We start from the raw sequence: 24,375 nt of genomic DNA on the forward strand, positions 1-24,375 counted from the left end.
GAGAAAACGAATGCTAGACGAGCAAGTATGCATATTACATGGTCAGCCAGAGGACAGTATTTAAATCAATGATACGCACACCACATTGTCAGTCAGAGGATCCATACTGTTTAACATCAAAGCATTACGCAACTTGTAGTGACTCATTGACTATGGCTCACAATTTCATGGCTCATTTGAGTATTAGAGGGCTGAAGAGTCATGGTGGCTCATTGGCTCGTTGGCTCCTTGTTGTGACAATTCTTTTGCATCATCAAAATTGAGTGACTTCAGTTCTGATGGTGCAGAAGCTGAGCTCGCTTCAAATAAAAAATGTTGTTGGGTTGAACAAAGACAAATTGATAAGAGCGGTGTGTGAATCAACGACCCCCGGATTAATGTGCTGGAGTTCTACCAACTGAGCTATCACTATGTTGGCACCCTCCCTATTTGGTTAACGCCCTTGTTCAAGACAAAGCATGACAGATGAGTTTTTTTCAAATCACCAGTTTCTATAAAAGTACTGTATGAACTATATCATAGAAAATATATTATTTGTATAAATGGACATTAATATAGAGTCTAATTTGTTTCTGGGGAAGGTACAATATAAATTTCTGAAATTTATTGGTATTTCTGTCGTGCTCTTTTTTTTACATAGAAGAAGAACCCACTAGGAAAGTCAGACATTATTTATATCCATGTTCATTCAATTAAATTACTTTATACATTTCTGGTGCATTATAAGAAGTTAGTTTTTGTTTCATGGAATGTATATTTTTTAAATCTTGAAATTTATCTATTTCTGTTTCTTTAACCCAGAAGAACCTAATATTTAGGTTTTCATAACGGTTGTGAATATCTTTAAAATGTTGGTAGAGGGAAAAGGTTTTTATTATTAATCAGTCTAATGAATTAACTTATTAATGAGGTGTCCTAATTAGGTATTTTTTTAATTAAAGTTAACTTCCATTTTACTGTTGAAAATTTCAACAGTTTTTCAACAAGTTGGAATAAGACAAATTTAAAATGTAACTCACTTTTTGGAAATAATGAATCGACGTTCAAAGTAAAGACAAAGACAATGTTAGTATTGGTATTAATAATTATGTTTTCTGCTCAGAACTAAGGTCATTAGTGCAATTTGCATGGATTTCATAAAATTACTTTTGCTTATTTTGGAGCTCCTGGTAAATGGTGCTTATTTCCAAAAAGAAATAACTTGTTTTCCATAGTAAAACATCTGTTAATTTTGAGTTATTTGTTTTAAATATGAACAAATAATAGTATTAGGTTTTGCAAATTGCTTACCAACCTAAATGACCTATGGTATTGCAATATAAATTAGTGGCCTGATGTTTAACCCCAGCAGAGTCTGTCTCAAGGGCTTAATTTGTATGATGTTGTACTCTTCAAGTTTCAGGGAATAGTCTAATAAATAAATTATACTAATTACATTTAAATGTATTTTGACAACATCAAATTTTGTACCCCAAACAATGTTTTGTTTTTAAAATTAAATTTCACATGTTTCCTCTTCATGGCCACTGCTATTTTCAAGGCAACTTGTCCACTTATACCTAATGGTGTTAGTTTAAACCCTACTGTTTTTCAATTGTGTGTAAACAGTTCATGTAGTTTCGTAGGGTATCATACTCTTTAAAGCCATTGGACCCTTTCGGTACAGAAAAAAAAAAAAAAGTTCACAGATTTACAAATAATTTACAGGGTTTACAGAAGGTAATGGTGAAAGACTTCTCTTGAAATATTAGTCCATGAAATGCTTTACTTTTTGAGAAAACGGTAAAACAATATAAATTCTCGTTAACGAGAATTACGGATTTGTTATAAACACATGTCATGACACGGCGAAACGCGCGAAAACAGGAGTGGGTTTTCCCGTTATTTTCTCCCGACTCCGATGTTCGATTGAGCCTAAATTTCCACAGGATTGTTATTTTATATATAAGTTGTGATACACGAAGTGTGGGACTTGGACAATACTGTTTACCGAAAGTGTATAATGGCTTTAACCAATCTGTTTGTTTGTTCTGCAAAGTAGGGGCAAGAGCAAAGAACAATCTAATTGTTAGATGATAATAATAATATGGATTTACAATGCTCACTTCTCCAGAAAGCCAATCAAGGCGCCTACACAAAAAGAAAAAGCATAATACAATAAAAAATTAAGAATAAACATAATTGAACTTAAATAAAACCTAATGAAAGTCGAAGTGAACAGGTGTGTTTTTAGTTCCCTCTTGAAGTTGTTGAGTGATGTTGTTTGGCGAATTGAGACATGGAGCTTAATTCATAGGGCAGGACCATTACACTCAACCAGCTGTCAAATTTATGAACCAGCTAAGAAAAAAATATCAACAACTTGAACCACAAACCAGGAATTATAGGGGGGGGGGCAGTGTTGTAGTCAAGACCTGAAGGTCACCGAGACACAAGGTGGAGGTTGCCTGAAAATTTCACAGCACTTCGAGGGCCTAAATTTCTGAAATTAAAAATCTTAATTAACAAGTACTCCATAACTTTGTTTAGTAAGTCTAAAAGAATATAATTATAAAAGTCAAATATTACCATTTTCCCAATTGGATGAGTCAGCTGAATTGTAAAAAAGTATACCGGCCTATCTTTCAAATTTTGACAAGAAATTTCTTGAGAAAGTATATAATTAAAATAATGTGAGTGAATATTAAGTACGGAAAATAAGTTGGACAGCAATCACACAATCTTTTGCATTCTTATGTTTCCAAATTCATCCTATTGGCTACCTTGTGACCCCACAAGGGTCCTTATGTAATGTGGGGTGGAGGATGGGAGGGGGAACCACCCCGAAAGACAGCCAGTAAAGTTTCTGTATCCTGCCACCACTTTTTACTTTGTTATGAAATAAAATAGTATCTAATTTACCTAAACGAGTTATTCCTTTTTGTGAAAAATGAGTGATAGAAGTGGTCGCAAGATATGGAAAGTTTTCCGACCGAATAAAAATTATAAAAGAGCGACCTCTCGTGGCAAGTTGGTTCGATGTCATTAGACAGGCCTAGTCTGCTGCTGAGAGAGTACACAGCTCGCATGCACATTTTTATACAGTTATATTCGCTGGCTGCTTCACACACGACTACCCTGTCTAGGCCGTCTTTTCCAGGTGTGTTCGGTGACCATAAATCAGGTAAATATCTCCTTTGTTCTCAAGTCTCCTTTGTTCCTAATATGCTTGTTCTAATTACTTATTGTCCTATGGTATATGTAGATAACAATTATATATAGACAGCACATAAATCTTCATTAAATTATAGTTTTGAGTTTTTCTGAAATAAGAAAATAGTTCGCGGGGCCACCCCGTGTGGTGAACGGTCGGGTCCCATTGCATAGCGCGGCGAAGTCATGTAACTTGGACCCTTGCTTTTTGTTAATGTGTCGTGGAAGTACATGACGTTCACTTCCTAGTCCCACTGCCCTTCATTGTCTGATGTGCTTAACTTGTTGTTTCGAACAGTTTGCACAATCATGGACAACAAAGATGCAATTCCAACAACTTTCATAGAACAAGTTTCAAAAGATTGGTCTATTTTATATCGATCACGTTGTTGTTTATTTTAAATTCCCTGTCAAAAAACACACATGTGGAGAAAATCAGATTGTGTGGTTGAGACAAAAATACCCATATTTTTTTGAACAATAAATTTAGTGAGTGACTCAGACCATTTTGAGTGAACTGGGGGAGATATTTGTGACCACAAACCACAGTTTCTGCATCATGAGGTTATTATTTCTGTGATGCTGTGGTTATATCGTGAAGCACGTTTGTTTAAATACAGGTTTAAAAAATAGTTTTAAGTTCTAAATAAAACTAATGGCTTTCAGTCTAATAAAAACAATCTGTATATAAGCTATGATTTATCACAATATTATGATTATCTATTTATAGTGCTGATAACCCATTTTAATTACTGCATTTGTTTGAACATTGAACACAGTGTAAGAGTGTATGATGAATCAAACTGTCCATTTTTATTCATTTATTTTTATTTTTTTATTTATTCATTGGGGGATGGCAAATATTACATGAAAACTTTCGGACATCATAAATGAAAAAGTGGCAGTCAAATTTGGCATCTTCAATCTACAATTTGTCTCTACATGTTTGACTAGTAGTTAATTAAAATCATTCGATTAGCCTTTAATCAAGAATTGAAGCTTTGCATGAAGTGAACTGAAGTAAGGACTTTAAAGGAAGAAGAAGAACTGAGTTAAGAAAAGTATAGAGGAAAATATTTTGCCAAATAATCACAACTAATGCCTGGTTCATACCTCATTCGAATGCAAATGTGATGCGAATGTTGACTTTGCAAATTCGCAACGAACATTTGGGAAGAGTTCAGCCTGCGAAACATTTGCAGCGAAAACCTCTTGCAACTTTGATGACCAATTGAGTCAACTTTTCACAGATTTGTTATTTTATATGATGGGATACACCAGGTAAGAATATTGGTCTTTGACCATTATCAAATGTGTCCAGTGTCTTTTAGTTCCAATGTTTTTATTACCTTTTCCACCTCTATTCTCAGCATGGCCACCAACAGCATCTACAAGAATCATGCTCTGAACCCTCAAGAGGTCTCCAGCATCACCAAGATGCTGTCCATGGGGACTGTCTTGACGCGTTTCTTTGGAAAGAAGAAACCAGAGAAGAGATCCTTTGAAATCAGCATGGACACAAGACAGATCCTGTGGAGACGGCAAACGGGAAGGACTGATGGTGCTGGTAAGTGAAATAATAATAAATAATAATAACAACCGCATTTCTATAGCGCCTAACACCTCCAAAAGAAAGTCTCTAAGCGCTCAGAGGAAACAAAAGAATAATTAAGTATTAGATAATTTGAATAGATGTGTTTTGAGAAGAGTCTTGAAACTTGAGATCGTGGTGGCTTGTTTGATGTGTAGAGGGAGATTGTTCCATAAGTGAGGTGCAGCAAACTGATAACTACGTTGACCATGCTTTGGTGGCAACTTTAGGTATAACAAGGGTGTCTTTGTTAGCAGAACGGAGGTGTCTCGTGGGAGTGTATGGAGTTAATAGATCTTTCTGGAAGGAAATATAATAATAACTAGGCCTCAAACCATTTTTGGGGGAAATCCAAAAGATCGCAGGCTCAGAACCTTTACTGGACCGGGATTTTATTTTTAAGACCAGAACCAAAATGAGAAGAGACTAGAATCAAAATGAGAATACAGTTTTATCATCTGAACAGTGTTGTAGCCACGGTGGGCGGTGCTGGGCAAGTGTGGCCAGCACTCTGTGCAAAATACTAGTATGCTGCCCCACAGCTAATGATAAGGAGTGAGAAAGAACACAATCCAAAGGCCATTCAGTTCAACCTGTTGCATTGTCCCATGACACAAACAGTTTGGAAACCTGGCCCCACTTCAGCAATAATGGCCCCATAATTAAACATGAATATTTTTTGTTGATCTCCTTGCCCTTGGTAGACTTACAACAAAATTTGATTTATTGCCCACCACTAAAATTGGTCTAGCTACAACCCTGCATCTGAACTGTTTCATTTGAACAAAACACTTGAGAAGATTAATCTCTTCTGTTAAATGGGTCATGCAGAATTGATAGATATTTGTGAGACTCAGACTCGACATTTGAATGTATGTGTAAACTTTCTCATGTAGCTGCAAAGTTTTTTAACTTTTTTTATCATGGCCAGGCCTGTATGCTTCATATTTGAAAGGGCAAGGGCACCAAGGCATTTTCTCCTTGGTAAAGGGTACCCTATGAGAAAATTGCAAAAATTCTACTGGGGCATTTAAAGGGCACCAAGGCAATGACTAGGGGCAACGGAGGCAATCGCCTTCGTTGCCTCCGTGAAGTATCAGGCCTGCATGGCTATCATCAGTTTCAGAGTTCTATCATTTGAAAGAAAGATTATTCTAAGAGGCTTTGGTTTACCAAGAAGATGTCTTTGTTAAGTTTTTATTTTTTGAGGGTCATTGGGTTATTCACACAGAATGAAAAACAACCACCCCATGTTGCTGGAGTCAAGGTCTCAGGCTTTTAGTGGTGTTCAGTGTTGCATAACATGATAACTCTTAACAAATGTGTCCTTCGTGACATGATGTACCATTGGTGTACTTCAGTCATTTGTCAGTGTAAGAGATTGCATTGTACATTATGCATTAATTAGTAATGCAAGTTGCTTGCTTTGAGAACTTAAAATTGACTCTGTCATTTTTCCTTGTGGTTTATTACTTGAAATTTGAAATAAAGATCTATTTCCTGCTGCTTCTTAGGTTGTTATGTGACTTTGGGTGTGACCCTTGGTTCATACAGCAGATAGGCCATGGAGGTAGAAATAGATTGAATGGATTTTGACTGGCACCCTCGAACAAGAAATTCACAAAAAAACGACATTAGGGCTAGGTAAAATCAGTTTGGAGAGCGCCTGCATGCTATTCTGGATGTTGCAGGTTCAAATCCTGCTTGAGTTAGTTTTCTGTGTTCACCCCCCCCCCCAAAAAAAAAGCCCATAAAAAATAAATAATAAATAAAACAAAATTGGACCGAGTCACTTACCCTTATCAGGTTCCCCTTATCAGGTTCCTTTACATGTACATGCAGCAGTGCCAATTAAATAATTGTTTCTCCAGGGACTTCCGAATGGTGCCAAATGCTCCAACCACCACAGGGGTTAGTTTTACTTTCACATGCCAAAGTTAACAAAGTCTGTGGCCAAGTCAGGGTTTGCCCCTAACTTTTTCAGCGACTATCCAGCACTGGGACAGTTTAGCTGTTTTGGTGGTCCGCCAGTCTTTTTACTTCTGTAACTTCGAGTTTCTTTTCAACACCATAGCATTGGACTATGTGTTTTCTAAGTAATATGATGAACAATCATTTGTTTACGTGTGGTAGTGGCAAGCAATCAACTAGCCAGCCGGACTAGTTGGGTTGACCGTGGTTGGACCTATTTCTTCCTCCATGGTTGGACAGAATTCTGGTTTCTGGCCTGCAGTCCAGTGTTAGTTCACCATGGAGGAAAGTTTTGAACCACTTTGGTTGCACTTGAGTACCATTCTTCTTACACACATCCCAATGGTTCACCTTGGCCAACTTGTCATGTCTGCCTTTGTAGGGAGGGCCATCATGCTGTAATCACTGACAATAAAAATAGACAGTCTGTCTTGCTTTGTCACACATTTTACATGCTGCGACCATTTACACGAAATGCCATAATGTTAACAGTTTTTTAAGCACAGTGTAAAATAAGAATCCCAATCATGCCTTTTAACATTGGTGAAAATAGATTAGGACTAGGATTAGGATTATAGTGTACTCTTTTTTACATTTGACCTTGAAGAAGTTGCCTGTAAATGATATTTTTGTGATCAGTATTGTTTTTAGTTGTGATACCTGTATGATTTCACTTTCTTTTCCTGAGGAAAATGGTTTCAGTAACAACATAACCAGCAATGCAGACCTCATCTGCTGTATGGACTTGAAGGTCAGTCCCCACAGACCTGGTCCATTTGCATTATAACACTCATCCCATTCACAGACAGACCCAACTCATTACCAGAATTTCACCAGACACATGTAACTATGGTTACATTATTATAGACATTGTACGGCCCCAGACCAAACCCATTTTACAATTTTTTTAGGACGGGCTCAGACAATTTTTAGAACTATGTCTGTGGTGTGACCCAGCCTTAACATGATGAAATGTGTTTGCGACGATTCTTACGAATACGACTGTTTCCTGGTTTGCCTTTTTGGGTACATGTACATTCCCTGTGGGTACATTCCCTGTGCTGCCAAAGAGTTGACTATTGTTGGTATTGTGTTGGTCTCTTGTTATTGCTCCCTGTGTATTATGAGCATGTTGCACACAGTGCACTGCATCATTTCAGCATTTCTTTCGCTCATTTTTTTTTTACGCCACTGACAGACCTTCAGTTTCTGAAAGGTCTGCCTACAATAAACTGGATTCTGTCTAGGGCCATTATTATGGTTGGGACACGTCAGGATAGTGCCGGTGGAAGATGTGAACATGAAGTACTTGTATAAGAATGTCACAGCAGTATAGGGGTAGGGTGCATATGTGTACATGTATGTGACATGTACGTTCCAACTTTAAGAAATGTCCTGACTATTTGTGACGGGTCCCAACTTGAGTGTTACAGCTGGGACAACCCAACTATTGCTGGCATTGCGTGAAAACTGATTATTCATGTACCTTGATGTAAATAACCACACTAATCAGTGGGCCTCTAACGTAATTTTCCACCCTATCATGTTTTTCTTCTCGGCATACACACAGTAGTTATCATGGCAAAACATGTGAAAAAGTATGGAGGTACATGTACATATAAATACATTGTAAATGGGGGGTAGGAACATTTCTAATCCATAAAAAAACCCAGACAAATTTACATTGTTAGTCCATACATGTAACCTACCAGTAGGTTAAAGGCAATGGACACTATTGGTAATTACTCAACATAATTATTAGCATAAAACCTTACTTGGTGACGAGTAATGGGGAGAGGTTGATGGTATAAAACAGTGTGAGAAACGGCTCCCTCTGAAGTGACATAGTTTTTGAGAAAGAAGTAATTTACCACAAATTTGATTTCGAGACCTCAGATTTAGAATTTGAGGTCTTGAAATCAACCATCTGAAAGCACACAACTTCGTGTGACAAGGGTGTTTTTTCTTTCATAGTTGTATTGCAACTCCGACAACCAATCAAGCCCAAGTTTTCACAGGTTTGTTATTTTGTGCTTATGTTGAGAAGGGAGAAGACTGGTCCTTGACAATTACTAATAGTGTCCAGTGTCTTTAATGTAAATATTGCAAACATCAATCAATCAATCAATCAATCAATCAATCAATCAATCAATCAATCAATCAATCAAGTTTTTTTAGAGCACCAAAATCAAGAGTTTGTTCTAAGGCGCTGAGGCACAGTCCCATGAAATAAATTAAATTGCCATTGATCTTCATCCCCTGCTCAGTGGTGAACGATATCTGGATTCAAGTTACAGGGTTGGGTTATCCGAACTGTACCCAAGTTGGGACCGGTCCCAATTATAGATGGAATGATACTTTAAAGTTGTGACGGATCATGTACAAATGTACAAAATCACACTCCGAATAAAATATAATTATATTTCCAGCCCCAGTTGGGCCAAGTTAGGATCGGTCCCAATTATGAAATGGTTCGTAAGTTGTGACGGCACAACCACATTCATGTATGTACGTACACAGTACACACTCGCAATACACTCAGATGACTGATGGTGCCATAATTGCTACCAGCTTAGAATTTTTGTAACCACAAACAGCATTATGTTTCCAGCTCTAGTTGGGCCAAGTTAGGATCGCTCCCAATAATGGAATGGTTCTAAAGTTGTGAGGCACAACTACATTCATTTACATGTACGAACATGGACACACCCCCTCCCCCACCCCCCACACTTGCAATACACTCAGACCACTGATGGTGCCACAATTGCTACCAGCTAAGAATTCATGTAACCACAAATTGCAGGCAACCAACAACTTGTGGATTATATTTCCAAACAAGTCCCCATTACTCATCAAAGATATTGCCTGTGGTTTACAACAATCTAGACCGAATAGGTAAATGATTTTTTTTCTAACCTAATTATAAATGGCTCCTTGTGAGCATTCTTGTTTGATGACTCCTCTGCTGGGGATGATTTATTTTGTTCCTGGCAGTGAAAAAACTAAAAAAATCCAAACTGAGACGAAGGCTTTCTAGTAGGTGTCACTGGTTTATGGACCACAATTGAGAAAGAAATACTGTGATTGCAGTTATTTGCAAGGAGCAGAGTTTAAAGGGAAGGTACCTGTTTGGTAATTACTCAAAACAAATATTAACCTAAAAACTGACTTGGTAACAAGCATTGGAGAGCTGTTGATAGTATAAAACATTGTGTGAAACGACTCCCTCTGAAATAACGTAGTTTTTGAGAAAGTGGTAATTTCTCACTAAAATATTAAAAGACTTTTAGCTCGAAGTCTTTTATTCCTATCTGAAAGCACACAAATTCGTCCAACAATGGTGTTTTTTCTTTCATCGTTTTCTCGCAACTTCGATGACCAATTGAGCCCAAATTTTCACAGGCTTGTTATTTTATGCTTGGTGGGATACACTAAATGAGAAGACTGGTCTTTGACAATTACAAAAAGTGTACAGTGCCATTAAGGGGAAAATGCTGAAACTCAAATATTTTTAAACGGTTTTGATAGCTTTTGTAGATCAAGTTTTTGCCCATGACATGAATCCCTACTCACATAATTTACTTGCAGAAGTTGCAGCTTTATTAGTCATCAAGTTTTTTAGAGAAAAAAAATGAAAAATCACAGAGCAATGTTTCAGGAGAGTAGTGTAATCCGGTGTACGCATGCTAAAAAAACAATTTGTCTCACTGAGAGGGAAATTATGTTAGAGAAATTGTTTTACTTCTTTTTTCAAAAGCTACAGCATCTCAGCAAGTAATATTTTAATGGAAGCCTTCTACCATCGTTGTGTTAGTTTGATGTAAATCTGTGGACGTTTGTGTTTTGTGTGGTACAAAAAGTACTCAAACCCTTTAAAGTAAGCTGTTTTTATGCATCCCTACTGTACAAAGTGGTCTGCACCTGTGTGTAGCCTAAATCAGCAGGGAGTTATTTTATCAAACAGTTCTGGTGGGAGTAATTGTTTTCTCAGAACTGTCTAAATATTATTTTTAATTAGTGAACTCAACAACTCTGGCTTAGCCCATGATTGCATGTAAACTGTGGTAAATGGAGTGTACCTTTGGTGATTACTCAAAAAATCAATGACTAAAAAAAAATTGATCTAGTAAGAACATGGAGCAACTAGGACCAGGGCCCAATGTTATAAAACTGTTAAGCAGTTCTGTTTGGCAAAATCCCTTGCTAAGCAAGAAATAAGTGGGGTACCAGTTACACTAGTGGTAATGTACAGTATTTTGCTCAGCAAAAGTTTTCTTTGCTTAACAAGTTTTTGTACTGACAGGCTTTATGAAATTGGGCCCAGGGAAAGCTGTTTAGCAGAAAATTCTGCTTTTTAGTTGCTTGTGTTGGGGAAGCCTTATTTAGGACAAGAGACTGAAAAAATACATAATTAAAATCTCTTCATACATTCTTCCTCAAAACAGTATAGGAAACTTGAAAAGTAACGAAGCAAACATGAAAATTGTAGCGTATGGATTAAAAACCAATATCACACACAGTACAATTACATTGTAATGTAATCAGTGTTTGCAATGTTGCTGATGTATCATGTTTTATTCAAATTGCAATTGAATACGTCTTGCATTGTGTATCGTAATATTAACAATTGTACACCACGTTGATGTATATAAAATTATGTATTCAATGCAAGTTTAACATTCACTTCTATTCAAGTAGGCCTGATATTTAACGGAGGCACAGAAACATCCATGCCCCCTCCCTTGTCATTGTCTAGGTGCCCTTAAAATGCTCTGCACAGTAGAATTATACAATTTCCACATACATGTTGGGTGCCCTTTACCAAGGAGAAAATGTCTTGGTGCCCTTGCCCTTTCAAAAACGAAGTATACGATTTGTACATAATGCATGTTTCAAGTAATACAGTACTTGTAGCGTTCGTCACATCATGTACACAGTACTTGTAACCATATCTGTGTACATTGCATTCTTCAATACAGTGTGTTTTTCTCTCCATCTTCGGTAAACACCCATTCGGAAAGAATAAACCAATATTTGTTTTCCATGTCATGTCCTGATGGACATAACAACTGTGTAGAGGGCAGCGGTCAATAATTGACCAGGCAGTCTTTGGCCAACAGAGTTTCATCATCAGTCAATATCATCATCATCATCAGACCCAATTACTTCCGCATTGGATGCATTCTATTGTTTCATCATTAATTGTACATCGTACAATGTACACAGTATCTCAAGCTTATAATATATGCTCTGTTCACACGACAGTATGTTAGCAAGGGTCCCTGGCTTAATTTTAGCATGGGTGTAAAATTATTATATTATGCGAAAGGATGACAATGTTTAAGTTCGGGAATATTCTTGTTAAAGCCATTGGACCCTTTAGGTAAACGGTATTGTCCAAGTCCCACACTTCGTGTATCACAACTTTTATATCAAATAACAAACCTGTAAAAATTTAGACTCAATCGGTCATCGTAGTCGGGAGAAAATAACGGGAAAACCCACCCTTGTATCCGCGCGTTTCGCCGTGTCATGGCATGTGTTTTAAAAAAATCCGTAATTCTCGCTAACGAGAATCGATATTGTTTTACTGTTTTCTCAAAAAGTAAAGCATTTCGTGGAATAATTTTTCACCACTATCTGTAAACCCTGTAAGTTATTTGTAAATCTGTGAACTTTTTTTTGTTTTCTGTACCAAAAGGGTCCAATGGCTTTAAAGCAAGGGATCCTTGTTAAAGCAAAGGAGCATTGCTAAATTGCTGTCATATGAAAAGGGCTTTACATGCTTGGTATTACGTGCAGGCCCCTTGTTTTTGACCTTGGTGGCCCTTCAAAAGCATCCCATTGACTTAAAGATTTTCCAATGGAAGTGCTCCTTGCAAAATGAAAATGGCCTTCCCCTTTCTAAGATGAATTTCCAGGCCTTGTCCCTTGCTAAATTGCTGAAAAGGGCTTTAATTATGATGGATGTACGGTATGATTGATGTTCATTCAGTCACCTGTGTGTACATTCTGCCAATTCGTCTTTCAATTTCAACAAAAGATTTCTACAATATGTAGGCCAATGGAATTTACTCGAGAAACGTGAATTGAAAGCAACAAATATTGAGTGCCTGGTTTTTTTTTCCCCTAACGATTTGCAACTTTACGAGTAAGATGAACTGGATCCTGCATTAATATGGAAATAAATACTGGTTTGAATTGAAGTGATCGGGTGTCGGCATCTTTAAAAGAACATTACAAAATTGGTTTTTGCTAACAAAACAGTCGCTGTCAGTGTAGTAAGCACTTTTAATATAATCCAACACTTACATAAACTGACAAACCTGTTGAAGTTTGAGATCGATCAGCCATCTGGTTCACAAGAAAATATAGTGAAAAACCGATTACGGATTAATTTGCATTACATCGATTAAAAAAAGAAAAAGAAAGAACAAAATGAATTAAAGAAAACTCACTGAGCGATAAACTCCAAATTGGAAATTAGGGTTTATTAGGGGCCTATTTCTCATCAAATATGATGTTTCAGACAGAAATGTTTCAAGGGATGTTTACTACTATTTATCATCAATAGACCGTTTAATCAATAGACAGTTTCATGTTTCATGTAAATCTGTGATCTTAGACAAGTATTTGTCTTACCAATTCTGTAGTGTTCCTTAAATAGAACTCAGCTAGAACACAGCTAGAAACCCAACCTAATTCAAGGGCTGGCGATGAAATGAAACTAAATTTAACCTTTCCAATAACTGTACAAAATAATGTATCCGCTGCTTCCTTGAATATTATGTGAGCCCCTACTTCATAGAAATGTTGACATGTTTTTTAAACAACTTCCTTTTAGAAGAAAAGAAACAGGAACAAAACATCAGCGCCTACACTGTATATTAAAAAACATGCCCACCTGCTTTGATGTAAAGGTCATAGGTTAACTTAGGGATTTTTTTCTTAGGGATAGCTGGCTTGTGATGTACTCTTCCCCCCAACCCAAAACCACTGAGGTAGTACCGTCCCATTTAATTGGCTTAAATCATGAGTAGCGCTTGCTGACTCGCTAAAAAGCTTTTAATCTGGAGTTTGATGATTAGGTACTGCCTAACTGAGTCAGTGCTACTTACTAGAGAGGCCAGCATTGACGTTGATGCACATTGCGTCTCCATCCATGCCAGTGTTGTTGTAATTACAACCTACTTGTAATAATCATTATAGAGATTTGTATTCCTCAATGGTTGGATTGTAATTATTTCTTCAAGTCCGTTCCATTGATTGAATGATGAAGGTCGGGTATTTACGGAATGTCTTGTTTTCTCCTCAATTTGGATGTTTGTTTTGCGGATTACCATCAGTCAAAATTATGAAGTTGTTTAGTTTCCTTATATAAGGCAAAATAACAAAAATGGCCAGCTGACAAATTTTTAAAGATAACCGGCTGGCTCTTTTTCAAAAGAATTAATTGATTTTTTTTTTTTTATCATAAATGTTTACATTTTTTTTGTATAAAAAAAAGAAAAGAATAAGGAGGTGGCTCTGAAAACGCAGCGGGCTGGGACACTAAACCGGTTTCTTTTTTATTTCGCCTAAGAGGAAAATTAGTGTTTACTTGAGTTTTTGATTAGCAAACTAACTGCATGTTGCCTTGGTGCATACTTTGTGTGCTTTCTGATTCATAATAAAAGGCTTCGGTTGAAGTCTTTTATTATAATTTGAGTTGAAAAATTACCTCGTTCTCAAAAATTACGTTACTTCAGAGGGAGCCGTTTCTCACAATGTTTTATACTATCAACAGCTCTCCACTGCTCGTTACCAAGTAAGTATTTATGCTAACAATTATTTTGAGTAATTACCAATAGTGTCCAGTGCCTTGAAGGGCAAGGCAGTTTTTTCCTCTGGGCCTTATTTCATATAGCTGCTTTCAAGCACAAAATTTTGCTTTTAAAAGCAAACATTTTGTACTTAGTAAGATCAGATTACCGGCCAAGACTCCACTCAATTGTTATGCTTTTAAGTAAATAACAGCTAAATACCAGTCACAAACGATGTGGCATGACATTTTAGCCAGTTACATGTGCAAAATAAGTGAGCTATTTTCGTGCCTAAGCAAATCTTTTGCTTAAGCAGCTCTATGAAATTGGCCCCTGGTCTTCTACTTCTTTCGAATCCATCATCTACTCTTCAATTGTTTGGCCAGGATTGGGCACATCTCACAGCCTTCTCGTTTGCTGCCATCTGAAACTTTAATGAGGGGAGTTTATTGTTCACCACTTAACGCCAGGGTTTCACAAATGTTTCTGTGGCCAGGGGCGGGATTAATTTTTCAGAACAGGCGGAATAAATTTGTTGTTGAGAATACCGTTGCCACAGTGACACCCTGACAACATAAAATGTACTCGGGTCTGTTGTTCCTTTTCGGGAGAATGTGAGTTGTATCAATCGACCGTGAATCACAAACCGACATGGCTGAAAATTATTACTAAGATAAACAATGGTGGCAGGCTATGGGCCATATTTTTGACCATGTGAGGGCGCTCTCAATCACTTCCGGGGGTATATTCATTCATACCCAAAACAGTTATTGAATAATGGAACACATTACCACCCCAGACATCTAATCTGTCACTGACAATAAGACTTTTAAAGAAGCCGTTTTAATCCACCTCTAAAGCAAATTCAAACTATGGCGCAAAAAAAAGTGACAGAACGCCTATTAAAACTGTGCAGGACTAATCGTGTTTACCCCCGGAAGTGATAAAAATACTATTCAGAGCGCTCTCACGTGGTCAAAAATTCGGCGCATAGTTCTCTCATAATCATGGTTGGACAAAGGCCTGGAGTCGGGGATTACCCAATAACCTCAGGAAAAAGGGAAATTTCATGCATGAATTCCAGTGCCCTTTGTTCCACTTTGTATGGGGAATCAAAGTGTTGCATGAGTGTATTACAGTACTTAACAATGGAATGTCCGGGTGTAATGTTCCAATGCATACAATGATTGTACAAGAAGCGGATTGTTTACATGTTTTCTGGCACAGCAAATATTGGTGTGATACATGTTATGACTTCCGGCATTTAGTGGTTATAAGGGGCACCAAGGCAATGACCAGGGGCATGATGTATCAGACCAGTTTCTTGAACTGTAAGCTTGGATTTACATTTAAATTTAACTCTTTATGAAACCTGCCCAACTGCCTAGTTTTGCTGTGCCCTTGCATACATGTACACACACATACAGGAATGTGAGTGACTCGGATAATGAGAAGTTAGAATAATCTGTTGCAAACTGTCTAAACACCAGGGCCTAACTTCATAGAGCTGCTAAGCAAACAAATTTGCTTAGCATGAAATTTTTGCCTTGATAAAAACAGGATCATTTCCCAACCAAATTTCCATGTGATTTTCAGGATAAACAACAGCTGAATATTAAGTACCAAGGCAATATGCAACAAATGATTTTTTTTTTGGTAATCCTGTTTTTATCAAGGAAGAAACGTCATGGTAAGCAAATGTTCGTGCTTAGCAGCTCTATGAGATTGGGCCCAGGCCATTGACTTTTTTTTTGTCTATTCAGATAATGTGTACAAGTACCCCACTTCCTACGAACATGGTACAGGGCTCACCCTTAACACTAGCCTGGTGTAGCCTAGTAAAAACTAGTTTAAAATGCTCATATTTCTTTCATTCAGATCTGAATAATAATTTTAATAATGTGTTAATTTATTTTTGAGTGTTTGAGTGTAACTTTATTCGCCTATTACACTGGTTGTGATTGCTACAATTAATGCATCAGAAACTATGTTTAAAACCATGTTTAAAATCAGGGCTACTAAAACTTCTACGGGGCAAGTTAAACCCAGAGTTCATTAGCCCGGTTGGCTTAAGAGCAGCAAGGCCTGATGTTAACTTCGTTACACATTTTCTTTCAAATGGAGTTGCATGCAATTATCTGTTTTTGATCATCTATTTTTCAGAAGCTCATATATCATAACATTTGATGGCTTAGTCTATTTCCCATGGGCAGTGGAGCACTGCCGGAAGTATACATGTTCACGGTATAACACAAAAATATCAATCAAACAAACGCTGGCATAATTACTTTATTTCACCTTGACGTTTAAGATTTGGCAAGTCTAGCTCGAGATCAAGGTTTTGGAAGAAGAGTCATGGGTAGTGGACAAGAAATTATTATTAAGAGAGGACTTGCTTATGATAAAACAGGGCAACTACTGGCTTCGTTCTGGCTTCTCGCCCCAGTCTAGTTGTTCCTAGGCCCAGGACAGTACGCTATGGTAACCAGGCCCTCTCTAATTTAAACAACAACAATTTCTTATAAAGCGCATTTCATAATAACGTCTCAATGCGCTTTACATTAGTGCCCTGGTCATTGGGGCAATAGCATTTATAATTATTCTCTGCTCCCTGGGGAGTATATACAACATGGGTTCTGTTCACTGGAACCAACTACCAATTCAACGGGAACATTGTTTCTCCGGAGACTTTCAAAACAGGACTGAAGACACCGCTCTTTACACAAGCATACTATGTCTAGTTTCTTAGCAATGAGTTTTCACAATGTTTAAAAAGGCAGCGGACACTATTGGTAATTTAAAAAAATAATTATTAGCATAAAACCTTTCTTGGTAACGAGTAATGGGGAGAGATTGATGGTATAAAACGTTGTGAGAAACGGCTCTCTCTGAAGTAATGCAGTTTTTGAGAAAGAAGTCAATTTCCACAAATTTGATTTCGAGACCTCGGATTTAGAATTTGAGATCTCAAAATCAAGCATCTGAAAGCACACAACTTCGTGTGACAAGGGTGTTTTTTCTTTCATTTTTATCTGCAACTTCAACAGCCGATTGAGCTAAAATTTTCACAGGTTTGTTATTTTATGCATAATGTTGAGACACACCAACTAAACTGTGAAGACTAGTCTTTGACAATTACCAATACTGTCCAGTGTCTTTACTAATCATTGTACATCTATTTCATCTATAGCCAAATCACCATAGATGTAATACATGTATTTTAGAATGTGTGCTTTATAAATCTGTGTATCATTATTATCATTATTATTATAAAGGCCTGATACTTCCCGGAAACAATAAAGGCGATTGCCTCCTTGCCCCCTGGTCATTGCCTTGGTGCCTTTGAAATGCTCCAGTAAAAATTTACAATTTCCTCATAGGGTGCCCTTCACCAAGGAGGAATGCCTTGGTGCCCTTGCCCTTTCATAAACGAAGCATACAGGCCTGTATTAACATGGCTTGATTCAAATAGAGACAAAACCTCCAGAGTTGTTGCCAATTTCTCTATGGCATACAGTACAACACTTTAACCATCTTCCACTTTTTCCAATTGTTTTACCTTTGCTGTCCTTCTACATGTTCTAGAGACTTGTTTTATACAACATTGTCTATCAATCATGTTTTGATAAAAATAAAATCCGCACAATGCACTATCAGAAAGATAATGTACTGCATGCATCATCCCCATAGTTCATGCATGCCCAATCTGAACTTTGGACTTAGCTGAGCGAGTATTTTGTTTTTACAATCTGACTTGAGGATCACATTTCCAATATGAAGATTAATTATCAACTTAATTAAATACATGGCATCATTTTAGGAGGATTGGCTGGCAGTGGGATAAGCCTTTGAACGCTTTTGTTTGTCTACCTCAATGTTTTCTTAGAATATAAATATTTTTGTTTACTTTTTCTTTTAAAGGCACTGGATACTAATGGTAATTACTCAAAATAATTGTTGAACTCACTTGGTAACGAGCAATGGAGAGCTGTGGGTAGTATAAAACATTGTGAGAAGTCGTTGTACTAATTAACTTCTGTTTGATTCAATTACAGCATTGATGACTTTCCATTCTAGTTAATTTCTGGAAGTTCTGAAAAAATAATCAAGTTTTTCTTATCTTTTAATAGTTAAAATCCGAATGATCAAAGAAATACGTCCCGGCAAGAATTCCAGAGACTTTGAGCGATGGCCAGAAGAGGCCAAGAAACATGATGCGTCTGTCTGCTTCATCATATTCTACGGAGCAGAGTTCAGACTAAAGAGTCTGTCAGTTGTCGGTAAGAAAGTCTTCTCAGATGTCACAGATTTGTTTTTTTAAGAAATTAAAAAAAGGGGGGGCAGGGATTTTTGTTGTTGTAACGTTTCTAAGATCAAATTCATAAAAACATGAAGATAAAACCATATGAAACACCTCAGATTGCAGAGTAGGGCATGTAAAACCAAAGGTAAATGAATATAAGTAGGCGCCACGCTCGCAAGCTTTGGCGATCTCAAGCTTTCATGCTCTTAGCTCATATTTCATGGTTTTTTTTCAAGAGTCTATCACATTCCAGCCCTGAGTGTATAATAACTCAGAAAGCTAGCCGAAGCCAAAGCTAAAGCCAAAGCCGAAGCCAAAGCAGTAGCCAACCATTTTGGACACGTTTTTAATCTTGAAACCAGTTGTATAAACACTCGTCTGGTATCTTCTCTCCCTCATGCAGCAAGCAATGCAGACGAACGTCACAAGTGGATTGTCGGACTAAATTGGCTTGTAGAAGAGAACAAGATTTCCAGTTACCCCATCAAGCTAGAATGGTAAGTACTTTACGTGATAGTCAAGTAGCAGCTTTCCCTATTAAAGGCACTGGGCACTATTGGTAATTACAACAAATATTTGTTAGCATAAAAAAATTCCTTGGTAACGAGCATCGGAGAGCTGTTGGTAGTACAAAACAGTGTGAGAAATGGCTCCCTCTGAGGTAATGTAGTTTTTGAGGAAGAAGTAATTTCTCCGTAAAATATTTGAATTGAATTGGAGACCTCAGCTGAGATCTAGAAGTCAAGCATCTGAAAGCACACAACTTGTGCAACAGGGGTGTTTTTTCTTCCATTATTATCTCGCAACTTCGACAACCAATTGAGTTCCAATTTTCACAGGTTTGTTATTTTGTGCATATGTTGGGATACACCAAGTGAGAAGACTGGTCTTTGACAATTACCAATAGTGTCCAGTGTCTTTAACCATGCTTCTAGAAACTGCTTCATTATCCAACTTCCAATTGAATGTTGAAGTTGAATCCCGACGGTGTTTGTTGGAAACTCTGTTGTAGAGCAGACAAGTGAAAACAAAGATCAGATAAGGTCTAAATGGTAAGACACTGCTCTAGAATTGCAAAGGTCATGGGTTCGAATCGCACCCGAATATATTTTGCCTGTGATTTCTTTTCACAGAGCTTGGGAAAGTACTGAGTATACAGTGCTAACACACATCAGGGTTTATTTGTAAAACCAAAATTAGTATTCTTTACCCCTGATGCAAATTTCCATCTATTAAAGATAAGATCAGTATGAAATATTGTAATAACCACATCTGCTAAACTACAATATGACGATAATAATACCTAGTTCTTATTTATTACATTTTACAATAACCGTATCAAAGCGCTTTACATTAGTGCCCTGGTCATTGGGCAATAACATTCCTGTTAATCTCAGCTCCTTGGGGAGTTTACAGCCCTGGGCTGCCGTGGTGCTCCAAAGGCTTTTTCAAACCAATATCGCAGGTATCCATTTATACCCCTGGTTAAAGCCATAATACACTTTCGGTAAACAGTATTGTCCAAGTCCCACACTTCGTGTATCACAACTTATACATAAAATAACAAACCTGTGAAAATTTAGGCTCAATCGGTCATCAGAGTCAGGAGTCTTGTTTCGCACGTTTCGCCGTGTCATGACATGTGTTTAAAATAAATCCGTAATTCTCGCTATCGAGATTTGATATTGTTTTAATGTTTACTCAAAAAGTAAAGCATTTCATGGAGCAATATTTCAAGAGAAGTCTTTCACCATTACCTTCTGTAAACCCTGTAAATTATTTGTAAATCTGTGAACTTTTTTCTTTCTTTCTGTACCGAAAGTGTATAATGGCTTTAAAGAGAAGCAATTATAGTAACGCTTCTTGTTCAAGGACATAAGTGTCATGACTGGGATTCAAACCCACACTCTGATGACTTAACCACCAGAACTTTCATTTGATGCTCTAGACCACTCGGCCATGACACCTTATAGATCATAAGATTAAGCACACATGTGTCCAAGGTTAACCAAAAAGAAATCCATCCGCAAATTAACCACAAATATTGCAAAGCCACAACCCTTTCATCAAAGTTGGAAAGTTAGTTAAAAACTGAGAAGGAAAAAAGTGTGTAAATGTTCCCGCTGTATGATTAATTAGAGTCCAACCAACACAATTGCAAACAGAGCATACTGATGGAAGCGTCGATTTGAAACAAACGATTTTTTTCAGAACCCACAACTCATTTTTTATAGAGATTATCATTACATGGTGTTTAACCGCAAACCGTTACTATAATTGCAAACAGGTTGTTGAGTCTTATTATTCCAAGTTAAAGTCATTTTCTGCAACATCAAATTCAACATGGTTCTTGAAAATTACAAAAAATGACAAGGTCACAGATGGTGACTATTAGCTTTCAAAGCTGCACCGCCTGCCTGCGGCACCACCTTCCATGGTTTAAAGGAAAGGCATACGTTTTGTAATCACCATCACTCTTAAAATGAATGGCAATAAAAACTTACTTGGTTAGAATTATAGCAGCTTCCGATAGTATCAAGCATTTTGAGTATCATTTCACTTCGAAGAAATATGGTTATGGAAAAAGATTTTTTTTCCCCCAAAAATTTGATGCTGAGAAACATTTCTCAGATTAAGCTTTACATGGTGTGCAGTGTGAAAAATAATAATGAACTAAGAATAAAAGTAAACTTAGGGGTACAACTATGTATTAAATCTCTTTAGATTGAATGTTTGCTCTGAAAAGAGCTGTTTTGGTCTCCAAGTTTCAAACAGTATTCTCTAATCATCTTCAGGAGAGAAAAAAAAAAGAGGGAAAAAAAAAAGAAAAAAAAGTCTGTTTCTCAGATTGTGTATTCTTCTGTGTGGTCATAACTGCTCGAGATTGTCAACGTTATCTCCAAACTACTACCACTTTTTGAAATTGAAATTTTCACAAGTTAGTTTTATTTTATATATCAACATTTATGTAGAATTAAAATAACCGAGCAGACTCGAAAAACCAAACGTAAACTTTTCCTTTAAAGACGCTTGTGTTTGGGTAGCGGGACACAGGGACCAAGCACAAGGGACTCTTCAATGGGTGCTATGCTTGGATGACTCTGCAATTGTTTCATGCTTGGATAACTTTGTCATTCTGTATCAAACCATTCTTACCTAGTTCTGAAGTACGAGGGCCTGTGTTGCCTTTGATCTCAAGTGCCTCTTCAAATTTTGGCTGGAAAGTGAAGATTAGGGCATATTTTTCTGAGAGTGTTTTGTTAGTAAATGTCACTGAAAAAGTGAAGTAACACAGGAGTGTTTTTGTTAGAATTGGTGTGTGCAGTTGTTGGCCTTGTGACCTTTGCATGTCACATTTACATGATACATAATAGCATGTTGTATGAAATACATAAAGTAGCACTATTCAATACGTCTAGGCATCAAGGTGACGCAGGTTTCCAAAGGTCTGCTTTGCCTTTTAGCTCAGTTCTTGTCAATATGTTTAAATAAATAGCAATAAAGGACACAAACAAGGGGCCGATCAGGTTGGCTTGGCTACCTTTTGACAGACTTTTTCACAGGTTCCTTTCTTTGAACCTTCCTTGTACAGTATAAATGGTAGCAACAATTCGATTCAAATCTTTTAAATTAAAAACAAAGTTTAGGTCTTGTAATTTATTTCATCCGGAGCGCCACAGCAGCTTGGGGCTGTAAAATGTGTGCAAACAACACAGCCTTTACCATCCTTGCAACCTGCCCCCTTTAATTAAAAATGGATTTAAAATATGTAACAATTAAGAAAACAAACAATGGAATTAGGTTGGCTTCCTTTTGAACTGAAATTTTGACAGGTTCATTTCTTTGTTTTTATATACATTGGAGCGCCACGTCAGCTCGGGGCTGTATACTCCACAGGGAGCTTAGAACTATTAAAGGGATATTATTGGCCCAATGACCAGGGGACTAATGTAAAGCGCATTGATACGGTTTATTGTGAAATGCGCTACATATAAGAATTTGTTATTAATTTTTAACTATCTACATAAATGTGGGATTAAAACAGTTGAACGATTCCAAATGTTTTATTATTATTTATTTATGACTAAAACAATTGAACGGTTCCAAAAACCAAAGGTCTACTCTGCCTTTAAGCTTAGTTTTTGTAATAAAAATGTTAAATATTCGTAACAAAAAAAGCAAACAAACAGGGGGACCAGGTTGTCTTGGCTACCTTTTGAAAAGACTTTTTCACAGGTTTGTTTCTTTGTACCTACCTTACATAATGATTAAAACTACAAAGGTCTACTTTGCCTACCTTTCATTTAAAAACAAAGTTTAGTTCTTGTAAATATATTTCTGGTCCAGCTGACGTGTATCGTCTGCTAGTGGAGAGTGTCTTGAAATTAAAACCTTGAGTATGTCAATTATTAAAACTGCTCTTACATGAACTGGAAATTCCCCAAAACAGAAAAGTCACCATGCGATGGATGAAGATTTCAAAGGTTACATTTTTTTGTGACAGGTATTTTTTTTAGACGAGTAAAGACCAAGATCTGACTCAATCTTGAACATAATTATTGAAGCTTCTCTTACATAAACTTGAAATTCATATGGTATGATTAAAGACAGTCCAAAGTAACTCATAACCGGTCTGGCTGTCACATTTTTTTAATTATTGATGCTTGTCTTACATGAACTTGGAATTCATAAAAACAGAAAAGTTGTTCTAAAGATGAAGAATACAAAAGGTTACATTTTTTTTTGTGACAAGTATTTTTTGCGACGAGTAAAGACCAAAATCTGACTCGATCTTGAACACAATTATTGAAGCTTCTCTTACATGAACTTGAAATTCATAGAAACAGAAAAGTCGCTCTTAAGATGAACAAAACAAAAGGTGACATTTTTTTGTGACAAGTATTTTTTGGACGAGTATAGACCAAGATCTTATATTTCAGTCTCCTCTTGATGACAACAAAATTCCTTCCAAGAATCGGGAGACTCAAGTGTCCATTTGCACTTTATCATCAATGCTAAGAATGTGTGTAGTTTGTAATATTTGAACGTGTTCACTTTATCTGGAGAGTGTTGTAGCTGAGTGGTCTAGTTCCCGAGCTCAAGTAGTCAGAGAGTGGGTTCAGGTCCTGGGTCCATCCAATTTCAAAGAGCTGCTTATAAAAGCAGAAAATACTGCTTAAACAATTTCTGCTTAGCAATAATGAGCAGGGCCCAATTTCATAAAGCCTGTTAGTATAAAAACTTGCTAAGCACAAACAAATCTTGCTTAGCAGAAACTGGTTATCAGCCCAAATTCCATTAAGCTTGCATTGTTGCAGCTGATGGCCCACTAATAGTTTGTTTAACAAATTGTTAAGCAGTGTTTTCTCCTCAACAGCTTTATGAAATTTGGCCCAGGATGCCAGTCACAAATTTTCAATGTGACTTGGCATTTATGGTAAGCTTTTTCTGGTTAGCATAATTTTTTTTTGCTTAGCTTATATCTCGTGCTTAAGCAGCTCTATGAAATTGGGGTC

The 24,375-nt window shown here is 37.0% G+C and overlaps 1 protein-coding gene across 2 annotated transcripts in view; it reads left to right on the forward strand.

Moving 5' to 3' along the window:
• Positions 1-3,090: 3,090 nt before the first annotated feature.
• Positions 3,091-24,375, forward strand: part of LOC139934407 (1-phosphatidylinositol 4,5-bisphosphate phosphodiesterase gamma-1-like) — a 50,127-nt gene continuing 28,842 nt past the window's right edge. For both annotated transcript variants that reach the window (XM_071928631.1, XM_071928630.1), the window contains exons 1-4: positions 3,091-3,163; positions 4,563-4,759; positions 18,687-18,836; positions 19,263-19,356. In XM_071928631.1, coding sequence (XP_071784732.1) covers positions 4,564-4,759; positions 18,687-18,836; positions 19,263-19,356 — 440 coding nt within the window. In that variant the 5' untranslated portion in view covers positions 3,091-3,163; position 4,563. The remainder of the gene's footprint in view (positions 3,164-4,562; positions 4,760-18,686; positions 18,837-19,262; positions 19,357-24,375) is intronic.

The sequence above is a fragment of the Asterias amurensis genome, chromosome 3 (genome assembly GCF_032118995.1).
Source record: "Asterias amurensis chromosome 3, ASM3211899v1".
NCBI classification, from domain to species: domain Eukaryota; kingdom Metazoa; phylum Echinodermata; class Asteroidea; order Forcipulatida; family Asteriidae; genus Asterias; species Asterias amurensis.